The sequence below is a fragment of the Mirounga angustirostris genome, unplaced genomic scaffold, assembly GCF_029215605.1.
Source record: "Mirounga angustirostris isolate CCGP_5_RB_7025 unplaced genomic scaffold, mMirAng1.0.hap1 SCAF_10, whole genome shotgun sequence".
Taxonomy (NCBI): Eukaryota; Metazoa; Chordata; class Mammalia; order Carnivora; family Phocidae; genus Mirounga; species Mirounga angustirostris.
In genome coordinates this window covers 34,598,345-34,616,083 of record NW_026991718.1, presented here as the reverse complement: position 1 = coordinate 34,616,083, position 17,739 = coordinate 34,598,345, and the positions used below count along the sequence as shown (strand labels likewise).

At 50.9% G+C, this 17,739-nt stretch overlaps 1 protein-coding gene across 4 annotated transcripts; it reads right to left on the bottom strand.

Annotated features, from left to right (window-relative positions):
• Window positions 1–4,928: 4,928 nt before the first annotated feature.
• On the bottom strand, window positions 4,929–17,724 carry TMEM127 (transmembrane protein 127). Of its 4 annotated transcripts, none has more exons than XM_064572172.1 (4): window positions 17,578–17,724; window positions 16,877–17,194; window positions 8,163–8,327; window positions 4,929–7,375 (listed from the first exon to the last, which is right to left on the bottom strand). In XM_064572172.1, exons 2-4 carry the CDS (start codon window positions 17,118–17,120, stop codon window positions 7,068–7,070), a joined length of 717 nt encoding a protein of 238 aa, XP_064428242.1. In that variant the 5' UTR covers window positions 17,121–17,194; window positions 17,578–17,724; the 3' UTR covers window positions 4,929–7,067. The 4 variants fall into 4 exon arrangements, with proteins under 4 accessions (XP_064428242.1, XP_064428245.1, XP_064428244.1 ...); XM_064572175.1 differs by having other exon boundaries at window positions 16,877–17,267; window positions 17,578–17,717; XM_064572174.1 differs by having other exon boundaries at window positions 16,877–17,219; window positions 17,578–17,717.
• Window positions 17,725–17,739: the final 15 nt, after the last annotated feature.

Below are 17,739 nucleotides of genomic sequence, written 5' to 3'. Positions count from 1 at the left end.
CCTTACCACAGTCTGTACCATCCAGATACCAGCAAGAACAGAAAGAAGGAATGGCCTGTGAAGGCACAGCTGAGGTTCCAGCACAGAGATGGTACCAACTAAGGATGGGATACCACCTTCTACAACACAGTGTACATTATGTCAACAGTCAATATGGTGCTATGTCCCAATAAGAATAGATAGGTCCAGGGAGCAAGGGGTGGAAGTAGGAGTGGCTTCACTTACCATTAAGCCCAGTGATCCCATTGGGTATTTCTGTCACTGCAAGTCTGAGCTTTGAGGATTTTGAGGTCCTGGTTGCCAAAGTGGAAGTCTTTTCATCAGGGGCTATAGCAAAAATCCCACTGCACTTTAATTTATAAGTGCCACTAGGCACTTTGAGCTCTTCATGCCAAGGGACCAGCAGGCAAGAGGCAGGAGTCACCATCCTGGCAGCAGTAATTGACCCTGATTATCAGGAAGAGTCAGGGCTGCAGTTACACAATGGGAGCAAAGAGGAAGATGTTTTTGGCATCCACAGTCCAGCTGGCTGTCTCTTTGTTATACCCTTCCTCAATTTTGATAGTAAATAGAGAAGTGCAGCAGCCAAGGCCTGAAAAGGACATGGTGACCAGGCGCTCAGCAGAGGTGCTTCCTGAGGGTGAGAAGCACCTAAAATGGATGGTAGAGGAGGAAGATAACAGTTGGGGGCTCAAGACCAGCTGTAGTGGTGGGAAATGTGACTCATCCCATTAACCATCAGCTTCCCCCCAAAAAATCAAGCTACCCCCAAAACTTATACAAAGAAATGGATCTGAGTAGTAGGCATAAGGAATATTGGACACAATGATATGCCATCCAGGTCCACCTTCAGGACTGAAGGGCTTCTTGCCCCTTGCTACTTTGAGTATTGTTAGCGAACAGCCCTCAGTTATCAACCCTCTTCAGGAATTGCCCTCAGGTGATAGATTTCCTCACCCAAGGTAACACCTTCCTCTCTGGGGACAGCATGCATCCAATGACTGGCTGAAGCTAGCCTATAAAGGCCTGATCCCCCCACCCCAATTCAGGACAACTCGAAAGGCCATCCCAGCTTCAGAACTTCTCCCTCTAACCAAGACTACTTCCTTCCCTTCCTCCATACGTGTTGAACCTGAGAGCACCTCCAATACAACATGCTAATCTTCCATCTCTGTCTGCTGCTCAGGGGATCCAACCTGAAAGAGCCTCTGTCATCACGCTCAGTAGAGTATGTCTGTCCAGAGAACTGGTACTGGAAGTCAGGTCATGGGCTCTCTCTGCCTGGAAAGTACTATGGACACTGCATACTCCCCTCCAGATGATTTTCTCTGGTATCCCTTCGCAGATAACCTTGCCCTCTGACCTGCCCTTCCTCATGGCAGGTTCCTCATGCAGGCTCTAGGTCCTACACTGGACATCATCTCTCCTGGTTTGGGGATCTAGGCAGAAGTAGGAAGCACCAATTTATTGACTTAGCAGCATAGATAAAAATCATTTCTCAGGCATTATACCTGAGGATAGGCATTCCCCAGAGAATTAAATGGGCCTACTATAAGTTAATTAGGCTCTGATGCCCATGCCTTGGTCCCTTTTCCCCAAGTACTTGGAAAGTAACTTGTCTGAGTCTGAGGCAAACCCTGGACTCCCAACTGTCAAGCAAAGAGGCAGCAGTAATTGCCTTCTCTTCCCTTCAAAATGGTATGTAACCCGAAGCTCTGTTCATCTATTATTCAGAACGGAAAGCATTGACAATATTCATCCACTTACTCATCCATATGTGCAATCTTTTCCTAACAGGCAGTTTCCCTTAATTCACAACTTAGAAACAATCCATGAAAGCATCTGTTTTTGTCATCAAGGATAGAGCTGTATATGAAACCACCAGGTTAAAGACACCTCAGGTCAGCTCTTTCAGAACCAGATCAAAATCCCTTGGATAAAAGAGACTCATCCCAGTCCTTAAACAAGAGATTAGTGTGAGCCTAGGGCTGCTGTTGGCCATCTTCACCACCTTTAAGGAGACTGCCTGGGCCCATGAGCAGACCAGAGAGAGAGAGAGAGAAATAGTGTTGTGACGTCATCATCTGAACACCTGGATCCAGCCAGGTCACCTTTTCAGTTATGGGAAACAATAAATTCTATTTAATTAAGATAGTTCTGTGTTAAGAGTTCTGTATCCTACAGCTTTAAGTATTCTGATATCACCTTTGCATTCCAGGACCTCATGGGTTGGGTCCATCCACCTTATCACTCCCCTCCAGTGGATTATCACCAATGCTCAAAACACTCATTGTCCCCCAAAGCCTGTCCCTTTCTTTCCTGCTTTCACATCACTGATTATATTATTCTCTCATGAAAGCCTACCCATTCTTCAAGGCCCATATTAAGTCTCTCCCCCTTCATGAAGCCTTCCTGGACCATTACAGTCTCAAGGGGCATCAAGCGCCCTTGTCAGGTCTCTGCCTTATAGATTTCCTCTTTCCTGACAGCTGGACTGGAAGGCCCCTGAGGGCAAGGACTATATGCTGTAAATTTGCTCCTTCACAAAGCACATTGTGTTCATTGTATTTGGTGAGGGAACATTGCATAAGAAAACATGACCCCCTACTCCTAATGAACTTATAATGTAAAAAACAAGATATAAAGCCTGTCAACATAATAGTGTATGTGTTCAAGTGGACATACAAATTTCTCTCACCACTCTACTACAGAGCAACTAGAAGCAAACAGGTGGGAAAGAACGAATAAGGGACAGCCTTCCCCTTTTTAAAACAAAGCCCACCTACCACCCCAAGGTTATTCCAGAGGCAACTTCCTGGCAATAGTGGTGGCACTAGAAATCTAGGTGAGAGGACCCCAGAGGAAGGTAAAACCAAGGTGGAGGACTGAGCTACAGTGTCTAGTCAGACGTCACCATGAAGGGAAGATCCTTTACAGGGCTAGCTGCCATTTTTGCTACAGAGACAAAAAGAACAGGAAGCTTCCAAACAGGGCTGCTTACAGGCCCTGTGCCTTCAGCCCCATTCTCAGAGCCATACAAACCCTTAAATAAGATGGAACCGCAGATGTCTCTTTTAAAGTTTTTCATTACCAAACTCTTTAGACCACATTTTCCCCAAAGTGAGGAACTGATATCTTCTCAAAGTGTGTCCCTGACAGTGCTTTCACTTTAGGCACCCCATTCAAAGAGGAGACATTTTCTCCCCTCCATGCACCTCCCAACCCCCATTAAAAACGCCACTCCTGGGGTCCCTGGGTGGCTCAGTCAGTAAGCGTCTGCCTTCAGCTCAGGTCATGATCCCGGGATCAAGCCCCGCATCGGGCTCCCTGCTCTGAGGGGAGCCTGCTTCTCCCTCTCCCTCTGCAGTTCCCCCTGCTTGTGCTCGCTCGCACGCTTTCTCAAATAAATAAAATCTTAAAAAAATAAAATAAAATGCCACTCCCAAGATTTTAAGCTATTTGAAACCAAGGGCCAGAAAGTGTATTCGTTCCTTTGTCTCCCCACAGAATCTTGAGACCTATGAATTTAGTGGCTGATGGAGTGGACATTTGTGGGGGAGACGTCAGCTGAAGATTCTCTAGTTATTTTAAGAAAACTGCTCTTCCCCAAGATGCAACCACCTCCTCCTCTGTTCCCCAAGGTTCTCTCCTTGCTGCCCTTCACACCCTGCATCTTCTCATCCGTGAGCCCCTCTAGGCCCGCACTGCCGGCTCTGCCTCCATGTCGTGAGACGCCAGGCCCTGGGGGCCAAGACTGCTCTCTTCTTCCCCTTCTGCCAGCTACCAGGCCCCCACACCACTTCCCGTTTCCCATACCCTCAGACTCTTCCACGCAGTACAAGGCTGAGCTTCCTCCACACTGTCACCTGGGTCCCTCTTTTCTCAAAACCCGTCCAGGATTCCCCACTGCTTATGGTGCCTTACATGAGCCCCTCTCACCTTTCTAACCTCTTCTCTCACCACATCCTGGCCTCCAGTTGTGCTTCTGCTCTTGCTATTCCCTCAGTGGGAGTTCCCTACACCCTACCTCCAAACCCTCACTGCAAGCCTGGCTCAAGCTTCCTCCTCCACGAAGCCTTTCGTAATCGCTCAGGTCACAACCAGCCTCCCCTCTTGGCACAGCACTTTCCCCAACTGTCCATTAGACCACTTACTTCACTGCCTTTTTGTGAACAAGTCCATCTCCTGAACTAAGAATATGAAATCCTTGGAGACAGGGCCGATGGTCATCACGTTTCTTCTCATGGGGCCTAACAGTGCCTTGTATACAACACAAGGTGCCATTTGTAAATGTCTGAAATGAAATGAGAGAGAACACATTCCTAGCTCTCAAGAAAGATGTATACTCTTCCAAAAGAACAAAAAAAGAGCACCTGAATGGGCTGCCTCTCAAAGGGAGCCCGAAGCTCTTTTACCATGATATCCACTCAGGGCCCAGTGTGTCGGCTGAAGGAAGGGAAAGTGGGTAACCATGAGAGGCACGGACACTAGGGAGCTCTTCCACAAGTTACACTCCTGGAACTGACTCACATGCCTCTCCCTGTAAGTAATCATTCCCTGTGGTTTCAAAAGAAAATGCAGCTCCTTCTGCAAGTCCTAGCTCTGAAGAAGTCTGTTTCTTCCCACACAATGGCTGGAGTTCAGAAGCAGCTTTCTCTTCCGCAGCTAACTAGCAGCTGCAGAGAAGAGCTCAGGGTTTGAAGTCAGGGACTTGGGCTGGAGGCATCTACTGCTCCTGGAAGTGGTATGGAAGTTGTCAGGACTAGGAGGGTCTTAGAGGTGAAAATGCCTTGCATGGAGTAAGCACATGCAAGTCCCCCCCCACTTTTTTTTTTTAATTACACACTTCATCAATTTCTCCTGCTTCTCTAAGAGGAAGGGAACAAACCAAATCAGGGAGATTGTGACAGAAAAATGACAGGGAGCCATTGGCATTTACATTCTTATTTGTAATTTGTTTTTTTGTTTTGTTTTGCTTTTTTTTTTTTCTAGAAAAAAAAACACAACCAGGGGAGTTTATATGACAAACTATCAGTGTCAGGATGGCAGGGGAAAAGAGAAAGGCCAGAGGTATGGGGAGCTAATAAAAAGTGGGTTCTGAATCACGTGGAACATCTGGGTCCTCATGAGATGACTGGTCACTTTGGCATGCGTGTTTGGTGCCCGCTCTCTTGGTCTGCCTGCTTAGATACCCATGGTCAGAGAGAGCTGGCCACACCCTGGAGATCTGCCAAAGGCAAACTCAGGCTTTACAGAAAGACATAAGACTTAATTTAGCTCCTTGGCTTTGTGCTCAGGTATCATACTGCAGTCTTTCTTGCCTAAGAGAAGAGTCTGGAAGAGTGTTGAGAGTCACCCTGGGACACACTTTGGCATCACAGTGAACTCCAGGCAGCTGCTCACTCACGCACAGACATGGTCTTCACCTCCCACACAGGCATCTGTCCAGACATCCCCAGGCAGACTAGCTGAAGAAGGACGAGGGACAAGACAGTCCCCTTCTAGCCACAATTCAACAGTGGTATCCATTCTCCAGTCTTGCTCTGCCTATTGCCTGTGAAAGGAAACTGGGATCCAATCTGCTTTTCAGCTCAGCACTGGACACTGATTCCAAAGAAGCTTGGCCATCTGGATCCACACTGAAGGTCTCTCAAGTTTCTCCCACTTTGTGCCCCAGATCTCAGGGCCGAGTATTGAGCCAGACCCAGAGCCGTGTGTGGCAAATGGGATGGTCAGAGTGATGGCTGGGCGAGGAAGAGCCAGTAGCACACTGCAAGACCAGAGTACATTCGAGAAGAGAAGAGGGGCATGCAGCAAGCTGTTGCCCCAAGTCACAGTCTAGGGGACACAGAGCCTGAGGGACACAGCCAGGTCTGCTGGTCTGACAGGGTGGTTCTGACATCTCACGCAACAGGACCCCACTGGTTGCGGTTCCTGTGTGGAGAGTCGTGGGTTTCCTGCCCTGCTGTGGCTCCTGTTCCTGCACGGAGGCCAGGTTACATCTCAGTGCCACCGTCCTGAGGAGCACCACGCTGGCCAGCCAGCCAGGCCACCGTCCTCGGCCCCTTGGGGCCGACTGACTGGGCTCTGGGTTCCACAGGAAGGGCCCAGGGAGCCAGGTCCCTGTGGGGGAGGGAGCAAGGGAAGAGGCTGCATTCTGCTGGGAGAGATTCAGGGAGGAGCTGCCTGGGGGGGAGCTGTGGCCCAAAACACTGCTGAGCCAAAAGGAATGGGCTACATGTCTGAAAAAGTGACAAAGTCTTATCACTAGTTTAAAAAGAGTATTGTTGCTGTTGGTTGGTTTTGCTTTTTCCTTTTAAAACCACTCACATTTTAAAAGGTGAAGGGACTAGGGAGACTTGCTCCCCCCCCCCAATCTGATCCTTTATGGGCACCAGGGGGCCTCAGGCCCATACCAGCTGCTACTTTCCCTGCCTGGGCTCCAGCCACCCAAGCAAGGGCAGGGCGGGGAGAGTGCCACTCTGCTTCCCGACAGCAATTCCTTCTTCCCATAAAACCAGAACACACGTGATGGGAAGTCCAAAGACTAAAGTGCAGAGAATTCCATGGAGCGGGCGGCCCGGGGCTGCGGCACTCCAGGTAGGAATGGGGGGTGGGGATCAGTCCAGGGCTAGAGCAGTGGGACAACACTGACTTTTATGAAGTGAGCCTACAGGGCCCAGTCCCCTTTCCCTTTGGACCTGCTGACACTTCTATCTGGGAGTGCCCATCGTCAGCAGCTCCCCAGGGAAAGTCCCAGTCTCAAAGCTATGGCCCATGAAGGGAGAAAACTTGTATGGCCATCCCTGGTTGGTAATGACTAGTGACCGCGAAGGGACAGGAAGGTGACAAGAGGGGGAAACAGTGCATTATATAAAATCAGTGAATCCCAGGTTTCGAGAGTAGGGATACATGAACAACCCTAAAGGCAGAGTCTCTCCTGGGAAGGTTTGGTGAAATGGTCAGGATCCTACCAGTGAGGCCTGCTGGGGAGAGGAGCTCCTCTGGGTGTGAGAGGCGCTGCAGAGTGGGGAGGGGCTGCCGCAGAAGAAAGCCCTGGGCTGCCATTAGGGTGTGTAGGCCGGGGGTGGCTGGAATTGGTTGATGACCTCATACTCTGCTGGGTAGGGTTCGTTCTCCTCCATCTCGGAGAGCAGCTCCAGGGCCTGCTCCTCCTCCTCCGTGGGGTAGTGACGCAGGAGGTTGGCTGCTGTGGCCAGGATTGAGGCTCCACCAGCTCCTGCCACCAGGTAGAAACTAACAGCGAAGGTGACATAGACCTGGGAACCATGGTACTTCTTATGTTGCTGCTGCTGGGCCAGGATGAGTTCAGAAGCCCAGTAGGAAAAGCCGATGACGGTGGCACACTGCAGGACTGGGGGACAGACAGACAGCAGAGAAGGGGAGTTAGTAGGCACCTTGCAGCCAGGATGCTTAAAGAACCAACTGAGCCTCTCTCCCCAAACCCCATTCTCAGAGAACCTGCCTGGTCCCAGACATTGTGATGGGGAGCTCTCTTCGCCATGGGATTCTTGGGCAGGGGCAGGGGCTAGGGCCAGATGCCTGACTCCTTCTGGGCCACAGTTTCTCTGTCTCAAGAATTTGGAATTGGGATACCAAGCTGCTAGAAGTCCCTGGGTGCTTGAAAGGGACAGACCAGGTCATGCAGTTTGGGGGCTGGAGTAGGCACCACCACAGGTCAAATCAACACATCAGCCCAGTCATGAGTGAGAGGAGAGGCTGCATCTAAGCAGAGAAAGGTGGTGTGCAGACAAGCAGGAAGGAGAGAATCCGATGAGACCATGCATTCCAGGGGGAGGCACAGTGAGACACCGTGGTTCCTTCCCCGCTTGTTCTGGGCCCCACGAACCCAGCTGAGCTCCAGCTGCAGTTCTTAGAGAGCATTGAGATTTCTTGTGGAATACCAACAATATTCCCCCTTTACAGCTGGGCTGAGTGGGTTCGTGGTCCTGGCAGGCGTCCGTGCAAATGAAAGCAGCCAGCTGCTATCACAGTCCATTGCTTTGTGAGAGGCTAGAGCTGAAATGAGCATCTGGAATGGCATCCGCTCACAGAGCCCCTTCGTCCCCACCTGCAACTGCAGACAGGATGCCTCCGCCCTGTGGCAGTTCCTTCCCCAATGCGAGCAGGCCCATGCTTACCTGTAAGGATGTGGGCGAAGGCATAGCGACGGGTGATCTTCAGAGCTGGATGCTTAGGCCCAAAGACATCTAGGAGGAACGCAGAGAGACTACACAGGATGCCCAGGAAGCAGAAGGCGGCGATGACCCGCAGGAGCAGTACCGTCTGGGGATTCATGCAGAAATCTGTAGGGGGAGAACCAAATCTTCAGGGCCCCAAGTGACACCCTGATGCAGGAAGTCCTCCCACCGGGAAGAGCTGGTCCCCCTGCACCACAGTCCTGGGGAACCAGGAGAGTACTGGGAGGCGCAGTCTCAGCTCCTGCTCCCAGCTGGCCTGCAGAGGAGACGAACCGCAGACAGGTTCCCATGTGCTTTGAGTCCTTCTTCCCTTTCCAACAAAATCACTCTAAGTGCAGGGCTCCACTTCCTTGTAATCGCCACCCTCTGCTAACCATATGTAAAGACCCTGACCATTAGCCTGACACGTTAGCCCACTCTGCTAAAGCGTGCTTTAGGCTGGCAGGAAAAGCCCATGGACTTCTGATCTGAGACAGCCACAGAGGCTGATTAATGCTGATTGTCTATCCAGTCACTCATTCAGTCCCTTGTTCAGAAAGAAGTTGAAGCAGTTTAGACGAACACAGAATTAAAAGTGCTGAATAAATTCGGAAAGATGGTAGACTAGACTGTCACATTTATTTCTGCTCTCCCTCCCTGCACCCTACTAAAACAAAAGGAAAAAGAAATTAAGGCATAAACCCACACAAAGAGAAAAGGGTCAAAACAAAATTCTGGAAATTAGAAATTAAAAGGAGTTGGACCTACTGAGAACAGACTCAATGGACTAGATAAGCCCAAGTATAAGCCAAAAGTGGGAAAAGCTAAGAAGTGACTAGTTTACACCACAAAAGCCTGACAGACTCAGAAATTGACAGCCCCCAATACCTTCTAAAGTGAGGGTGAAGCCATTGAGGGGTGCATGCTCTACCACAATGAGGGCGTGAACCAAGAGAAAGGAAGATGTTCAAACAGGTGACCCAACATTCAGAGTGTCCCCAGAGTCAAGAAGAAGGGAGGTCCCAGGGTGACAACCGTACACCAGACACATAGAGCGAACTTCTAAGACTTTTAACACCTTCTTCTTTTTTTTAAAGATTTTATTTATTTGACAGAGAGAGACACAGTGAGAGAGGGAACACAAGCCGGGGATGTGGGAGAGGGAGAAGCAGGCTTCCCGCGGAGCAGGGAGCCCGATGAGGGGCTCAATTCCAGGACCCCGGGATCATGATCCGAGCCGAAGGCAGATGCCCAACAACTGAGCCACCCAAGTGCCCCACCTTCTTCTTTTTTAAAAGAAAATTCACCTGGACAATACTATCGGTCCCGATTCATATCTATGTAAACTACTAGCGCTCCCAGAAACACACAGAATAAAGGCTGATCCAAAAAGAAACCATTTTAAGCTTTGATAAAGAGAAATGGGCCTTAACTTCCTCTCTTTTCTCTAGTCCAGCCATGGGCAAGTTCTTTCATTTAGGCCATGGGTCGTCAACTGATTTAGGAAAATTTGGAAAGGGCTGGCAATACTTAGACTATAGGCTCCTTTCCTGAGTCCTAATCTCAGGTTGAGAGGCTCTGGGATCATGGTCATCACTCTAGTGGGCATGAAAATCACAGGGGTGCTGGCTGAGAGCATGTTTCCAGGCCCCGCAGATTCTGAGCTCTTGGCCTGAAGCAGGGCCTAGGAATCTGGATTTTAGCAAGCAGCCCATGGTAATTCCCATGCAGGTGGGCCAAGCCCTACGTTCCAAGAAACACTGATCCTGGACCTAGAAGAAAGCAGACTGTTGAAGAAAAGTCCAAGAACCTAGAGACGGGACCTGAACCTCACAAAGCAGACTCAAACCAATGGACACTGACATCACTGGGTCTTGGGCAGAGAGTCTGGCCTCCCATACTGAAGAACCGACCAGGTATCAAGAGACTCTGGGGCTTTGTGACGGCATGCATTCCCTGCTTCAGGCTCATAATTCACCAGGCAGATGTTGGCTGAGCCCACACAAGTCTCATATGCCTTGATCTGGCTGCAGGTCATCTATTAAGCTGCCCCAGAACTATCTGTCACTCTCTTGTCAGCTAATCATCTGTTTTGGGCCCAGTCATCCACCCTGGGAAATCGTCTGCAGCCAAGAGGCTCACCTGTGCATTAGCTCTGCCAGCAGCCAGGGCCAGCCTTCACTTAACCCAGCCCTGCAGAGCCTAAGACAGCTGGCCTGGAGGAGTCTAGAAACCCACAGGCCTCACTGAAAGAAAAGCCCCTGGAGGCAGACACGGTTTCCTGCCTTTATTTGTATATTGTTAAAAGCTCTCTGAGATAGTTCACCTTGGGCTCCACATGGCATGTAGCAGGGACGGGGCAGGACAAGTTTTCTAGCGCATCCAAGAATAACCTGAGAGCGGTGTAAGGGCTTACATCACTCTGCGTTGCAGCAGGCTGTGTTCTGATTCCAGCAGCGTTACTTACTGTGGCCAGGTACTCTGAGTGGTGCTTTAATTGTGGTTCTTAAAAATCAACTAAATTTTAACAATTACTTTTTTTTCCCCCAAAGATTTATTTATTTATGAGAGAGAGAGTGTGCGTGCATCGGGGGGAGGGGCAGAGGGAGAGAGAGTCCCAAGTAGACTCTGCACAGAGCGTGGAGCCCAATGTGGGGCCGATCTCAGGACCCTGAGATCACAACCTGAGCCGAAACCAAGAATAGGAGGTAAACCCACTGCACCTCCCAGCTCCCAGGCACCCCAACAATTAGTTTTAAAGGACAAAAGTAATACAGTAGGGCTTCAGACACTTTCTTCAGCTGCAGAGTGAGTACAGGATGTTCATTACCATCCTTAAAAATGTACATTAATTATATATACTCCTATATGTCTTATGTTTCGTAATACACTTATTTCAATAAGGAAAACTTGCACATGATAAAAAGCTTCAGGGAGGACATTCCTCCCTTTCCAAATGTCCAGCTGCCCCTCCCAGGAGACAAACGTTTTTGGTCCTTTCTGGTGTACCCCTCCAGGAATAGCCTGTGCACACAGGTCAAATGTTATTTCAGTTGGGGCGCCTGGCTGGCTTAGTCAGTACAGTGTCTAATTCTTGATTTCAGGGTCGTGAGTTCAAGCCCCACATTGGGCATGGAGCCTACTTAAAAAAAAATATATGTTATTTTAGTTAAGCCTCACTCCACTCTGGGGGATTCATCACAAAGCTCAGATGAGGACTCAGAGAGTCCAGGAGGTTAAGTGACTTCCGCCAGGTCACAAAGCAGAGTTAAGACGCCAAACCCACATCAGGCTCCCTTGCATCATGATGCTCGGAATCACCAAGCACCAGAGTTAGCTGTTTCATTTTTCCCTGATGGATATAATCAATCAAATCCTAAAGAGCTGTATTTGAATGAAGGGTCAAAAGTTAACATGAATGCTGTCAGAGTCATCCTCAGAGCCAGTAGCTACTGAGCTCACTAAGGGGCTGGAAGCATGAAACCTATTCTAGGCAAGAAAGGTTTGGATCATTAAGCCATGAAAAGTGCTTACGCTGGGAATTACTGGGCAAAACCTGCTTGGTGTGGTCTAGGCTTCTGCAGCCATCAGAATCTGGCTCTTAGAAGCAGTGGGAACACCAGAAAGGCACCAGACTTGGCAACAAATCCTAGGCGGACCACAAACTATGTCACCTTGAGCAAGTCACTTAACTGCCCTGCTCTCTCATCCAGCAAATGAAAGCTGTAACACCTGCTCCCCGTACACAGGGTTGTGCTGATAGTCAACTCACACCATGCCAGGAATGAGCCCGTACTGCCTACCACTAGCCCACTCCCTTGGCACGGGGCTGGTACAGCTGGACCACAGCTGCGTCATCCCTGGTGTGCCTGTCCTCCTTCTGCTGGTACTTCGTCTGCACACATCAGCCAGTATGGGCCGGGGAAAGAGCCCATTAAAGCCAGACTAAGAATCTGCCCCACCAGAGTGATGATGTGGTACAGAGACGGAGCTTTTGACCCAAAATTCAAATGGGTTTTGTTTCAACATGACTGCCTTTCTCCACTCCAAAGCTGTGAGTGAACCCTCAGGCTTGGTGGGGAAGCCAAATATAAACTTCCCTTGGAGTGATGCTTATAGATACCCCAGGGGTCTGCCTCACGTCCCAGTTAGCCTCTCATCAGAGCGTCTCAGAGCACACAGAGAAGCCAGGCAGAGTTATCCCAGACACGCTCAGAACCCAGCTGTGACTCTCCTAGGGTCAGGATCTCCATGTCTCTCTCTTCCCCCTGCCAGACATCAGTATGGCAGGGAGAGCAACGAATATCCCCCACCTCGAGGGCTGCTAAAGGGAAACAAAATCCCTAAGTGTTACATATGTATTATTTTATTTGTGGAAAGAAATGGCACACAGGGCAGGGTCCTAATTTTAAGTTCAAACAAGCAGTGCAATGTACTATACTCTGGTAGACAGAGAACACATCCTATTCTCCAGTTGTGCTGTTTATTTTGGTAATTATTGCTGACTGTCCCCTCCAGTCTCACCAGGGAAGAAGGCAGCTGCTGTGTAATAGGATCCCAAGGAATTGACTTTGCCCAAGGTCACTGGTGAGTCACTGGGCTGGATTTGTTTTGAAGGCCCTGGCTCTTCCTGTCTACTGGCCCATTGCTCTCACCCCCTGCTGACCCAAACCGGCTGCAGGCAGGAAGGGTAAAGTGGCTTCTGGACAGTTCCCCTCTTCTGTCTCATCTTCCCTCCCTTTGCCCCTCACTGGAGTCCCTGTGAGTTAGAGACCCTTCCCCACGGCCCAAATCCTTCTCAGCGCTCATGCATCCCACCTGCCTAGCCCACTGTGACTTTTGGCTTCCAGACAGGTTTCTGACACAGGACTCCAACAGGGCCCTCTAGTGCCTGGCTGGGTATCACCCCAGATACCAGCTCCTAGGAGAGCTGCCTCTGGGGACAGACCGGGCCAGGCAGGTGTTCGAAGTGACGGCAGCAGTAGTCACCACCCAGCAGGCACCCTGGCCCTTCCTGGAAGGGCTCTGCATTTCCAGTGGCCTGTTGTCAACTGTGATTCATTGACTTCAAAACCCAAACTTCCTCATTCTCCAAAGATGCTTCCCTTTGCTGGCCACACTTGACGGAGAGGGACTGGGGCTCAGGAGGAACGATTATCTGCGCCGCCCCCCCCCCCACCCCCAGCTTGGGGCCACTAGCAGTCTGAGCATATCTCTGGACCTGGGCCTGGGGTGAGGAGCTGTGTGAGAAGCAGGCACCCCCTAGGGAGCGGAAGAATTCAGGACCAAATCTTGTGAGCCAGCATTTGCTAAAGCCTCCTGGGGCTCAGCATATGACAGCAGGAGGGTGAGCGGCTTTGCCTCAGGCTCACCAACTCGAGCCAGAATGCTGGGGCAATGAGGGCTAAGAAGCACAGCTTTGGCTGGGCTTGTGAGAAAAACTCCACTAGGATGGGGAAATACTAAGCCTTGGGCAACTCTGACAGAAGGAAAAAGAAACCTAGAGTGCGCTAAGGTGTGATGGTGAGAGTGGGGTCCCCAGCGCGCACACCAGCTGTGCCCCCAAGCCCGTGGTACCTGACCTCCCCGAGCCTGTGACCTCTGTGAAGCGGAGGTGGGGACAGCACCTACCAAATAAAGACATTCAGGAGAAACTAAAGCCAGACATGGGGTGTCAGGCAGGGGGCTGAGAAACAGGAAGGCACTGCTCCAAGGCCTGCCAGCCCTGTCCACCCCGCTTCACCTGCAGAGACTTGATAAGGTCTGTTTTCCCTCCGGTAGCATCTATTGCCATCAGATCTGTGCCCCGAAGCTCTGCTCCCTCCCGAGATAGAGAATATCCCAGGCTTCCATCTTAGGACATGGGTGAGGCCCTAAGGATCAACATAGTCGCACAGAACAGCCCATGTCTAAAGGCCCACTGAGTAGCAAAAACCCAACAGGTACAGAGTACGGGAAGAAGAGAAGCAATCGGGGACCTCCTAATTCCTTGCCTTCCTCTGTGATAGTTTGTGATAGTTTTGTGATAGTCTGTCACCTCTCTTATTAATGGACACCCGTGTGTTCCTAGCTTGCAATAGCCAAGAAGATGGCCACAGAAAAGCAGGTTGAAACTATCCATGAATTGGGGCGCCTGGGTGGCTTAGTCAGTCGAGCGTCTGACTCTTGGCTTTGGATCAGGTCATGACCTCAGGTCGTGGGCCCGAGCGCTGTGTTGGGCTCCACACTCAGTGCGAAGCCTGCTTGTCCCTCTCCCTCTGCCCCTCTCCCCCCTCAAATAAATAAAATCTTTAAAAAAACACACACAAAAAAGCTATCCATGGGTTAAGATCCCTAAACACATGAGTAAATGTAAAGATCAAGGCAACATGCTTTATAAAAAACAAAATCTGGGGCGCCTGGATGGCTCAGTCGGTTAAGCGACTGCCTTTGGCTCAGGTCATGATCCCAGGGTCCTGGGATCGAGCCCCACATCGGGCTCCCTGCTCCGCGGGAAGCCTGCTTCTCCCTCTCCCCCTCCCCCTGCTTGTGTTCCCTCTCTCGCTGTATCTCTCTCTGTCAAATAAATAACTAAAATATTTAAAAAAAAACAAAAAACAAAATCTGGCTTAAAAAAATTTTTAAGGGGCGCCTGGGTGGCTCAGTCGTTAAGCGTCTGCCTTCGGCTCAGGTCATGATCCCAGGGTCCTGGGATCGAGCCCCGCATCGGGCTCTCTGCTTGGCGGGAAGCCTGCTTCTCCCTCTTCCATTCCCCCCTGCTTGTGTTCCCTCTCTCGCTGTCTCTCTCTCTCTGTCAAAATAAATAAATAAAAATCTTTAAAAAAAAAAAATTTCTTAAAAAGGGCAAATATATACATAAACAAAGGAGAACCTGCATGAAGAATTTATTTTTATTTTTCAAATGCCTTTGACAAGGAGGCACTCCAAAGTGGAATATTCCTGAAATCATTCTCTACGACACTGAAGTAAAGCAAAGGTTAAAAAGCATACGAGACGGCATCATTTTATATTGGAGTCAACAGATGTGAGGAGCCTCAGCTCTGCCCCTAGCTCTGTGGCCCTGGAGAGGTCACTTCACTTCTCCGAGCCACAGCTTCCTGGACCTCCAAAATAAGAACATGGGATCAGAGTGCCTCTCCCTCCAACACACGAATTTTGTGAGCCTCCCCAGGAATGATTTGAAAGGGAGAAGCACCATAAACTCTCTCCCGGTTTGTAGGTGATACCACGTTCTTGAAACACTGAAACTGCAGGGGATCGAGGGCAAAGACCTGGATAGGGTGGTGGAAAGTCAGCAGCTATGCTCCAAAGAAGGCAACGTGCTGAGGGAAAAACCATCCAGACTCCACGCAAGCTTGATGGCCTTTCTGCCACCAGCTACAGGCAGACAAAAGCTGCATGTCACAAGGCCACCATCATCGTGTGTATAACTTGGGTCTTAATGAGCCAAACCAGCAAAGGCCATCATCATGGTGAAATCTGGAAATAAACTAGACACTCCCATCCTGGTCTCTACAAAACTATCCTAAAGCCTTAAAAACTCACAGAGAGATGCAAAACAGCAAGAGAACTCTTAGAGAAAGACAACATTAGGCTACAAGCTTAGGGTTTTTCAGACCAGACCTGCAGAAGTGGTATATAATCCAAAGCACAGAAGGGAATTTGACCTTTTCCTCAAATCCCAGTGCCTGAATCCTTAAAGAGGCAATGTGAAGATACCTAATGCTTCTGATACATGCGGCAGTAAACATCTGGAATGCATCACAGCCCAAGGGTGGTCCAGGGACAAAATATGAAGACCTTCATAAATGGCTCAAAAGACCTTGGGGGTGACAAACTGTGCTGTTACTAAAGGCTTCTTGGGGTCCTCTGACCATTTTTTGGGTAGAAGCCAGGCACGTGCAGTCCTGCCCTCATACCACACAGCATTTCCTCTCATTACTGGAAACAGGGCTGGGCAGGATGACCTATGGGGCTCCCTGGAACAGCCCCCCACTCCCACTCCCACCCCCATATTGGCCCCCTCTGTGCCCAGTAAAGAGAACAGTCCCTTTCTCCTTTGCTCTGCCTGCCTGTCTAGGAAGCAGGATGACGAACAAAGCAACCTTACCACAGTCAAGACCACTTGTAAAGGTTCCAAGAATCAAATTCCAATTGTTTTACTGACTGGCAATGAAACTGACTTCTGGTTATCGAAAATGCCATAGACTCCCTTTTTCTCTAGCAAAAACCCAATTATAGCAGAACTCCAAAATACCTTTTAAAATCTAGCCACATGAAAAGTTCCTCTTCCTCCCTTCAACAGGCTGCCCTAAAGAAACCTTCCTATATCCCATGGGTTCCTTGGAAGGGGGCAGCTAATTGTGATGCCTAGCACCCTTATCTGTTCTCGATATACAGCGCCCTTCCTCCCCGCAGAATCCGAAAATAGCAGCAGTCCAGATTAGCATGGCGTGAGAAGTAGGTGCCTGGCTGAATAACATCAGAATTAATGAGGGGCCAGACCCCAAACAGAGCCACCTGGTGGGCATGAACACCAGGCAGGAATGGGGTTGTTTCCTTCAAGCCAAGTGCCTGCCCCTGGCTATCTCTGCTCCAGCCCGCATCACATTCCGCTCTCAGACAAGGAGGCTCTATCGCTCAGAAAGAAGAGGGCCGGCGCGCAGCGCCCTCACCTTTCAGCAGGTCCGGGTGCACGTAGCCCAGCACGTCGGAGACCCCCAGCTCCTGGCGGGAACAGGTGCCACCGTGGATGTGCAGCCAGGCAGGCTCCGCGAGGGCAGTGCACAGCGCCGTGATGGACAGGGCACCCGGCAGAGCCGAGGCCAGGCTACGCTCCGGCTGCTTGGGCAGAGCGCTGCCTCCCGGGCTCCTCCGCCGGCGCCCGCCGGGCAGCCCTGCGCCTCCGGGGGCGTACATGCCCGGGGCCGCCCGCCGTCGCTCCGAGGTCAATGCTGGTCGCCGCGGACCTCCGCAGGGCGCGCTGAGCCTGCCTGTCCCGGGGAGGAGAGCAAGGCGCTGGGTTCACAGAAGGGGAGAGCGACACAGCGCTGTCAGGGCCCACACCTGAGAATAGAGGGTGGGACCTGGGGCCAAGCACAGACAGGAGGGCTGCAGGGAGTCGCGGGGGGCGGGAGGGGAGGGGGTCCCTGGGATGGCGCTGCGGAGGTGCGGAACAGGGAACCGGAGAGTGGGAGCTCCGGTATCGGCTACCGATACGAGAGACACCCGGCTCCAGAGTCTCGGCCAGAGAGTGCCGGGGGGTCGAGGACCAGACTGGGCCGCGGGGATCGGAAATTCGGGACTGGGAACAGTGTTCTGGGGTGCGACCTGTAGCTAGAAAGGACCCTTCCCCACACCGACCCCTGTTCCTCACCGGTCAGCAGGCCTCAGGGCCGGTATGGCGCCGCTCCGTTCCGTCACGGGCTCCGCAGCTGCCTGGGGCAGAGCGATCCCAGGCCCTAAACCCGCAACGCCCGGACCGACCCGGGCCCTATTCACTTCCGGCCTCCTCCACCTCTGCCTCCGCCTCCTCCGG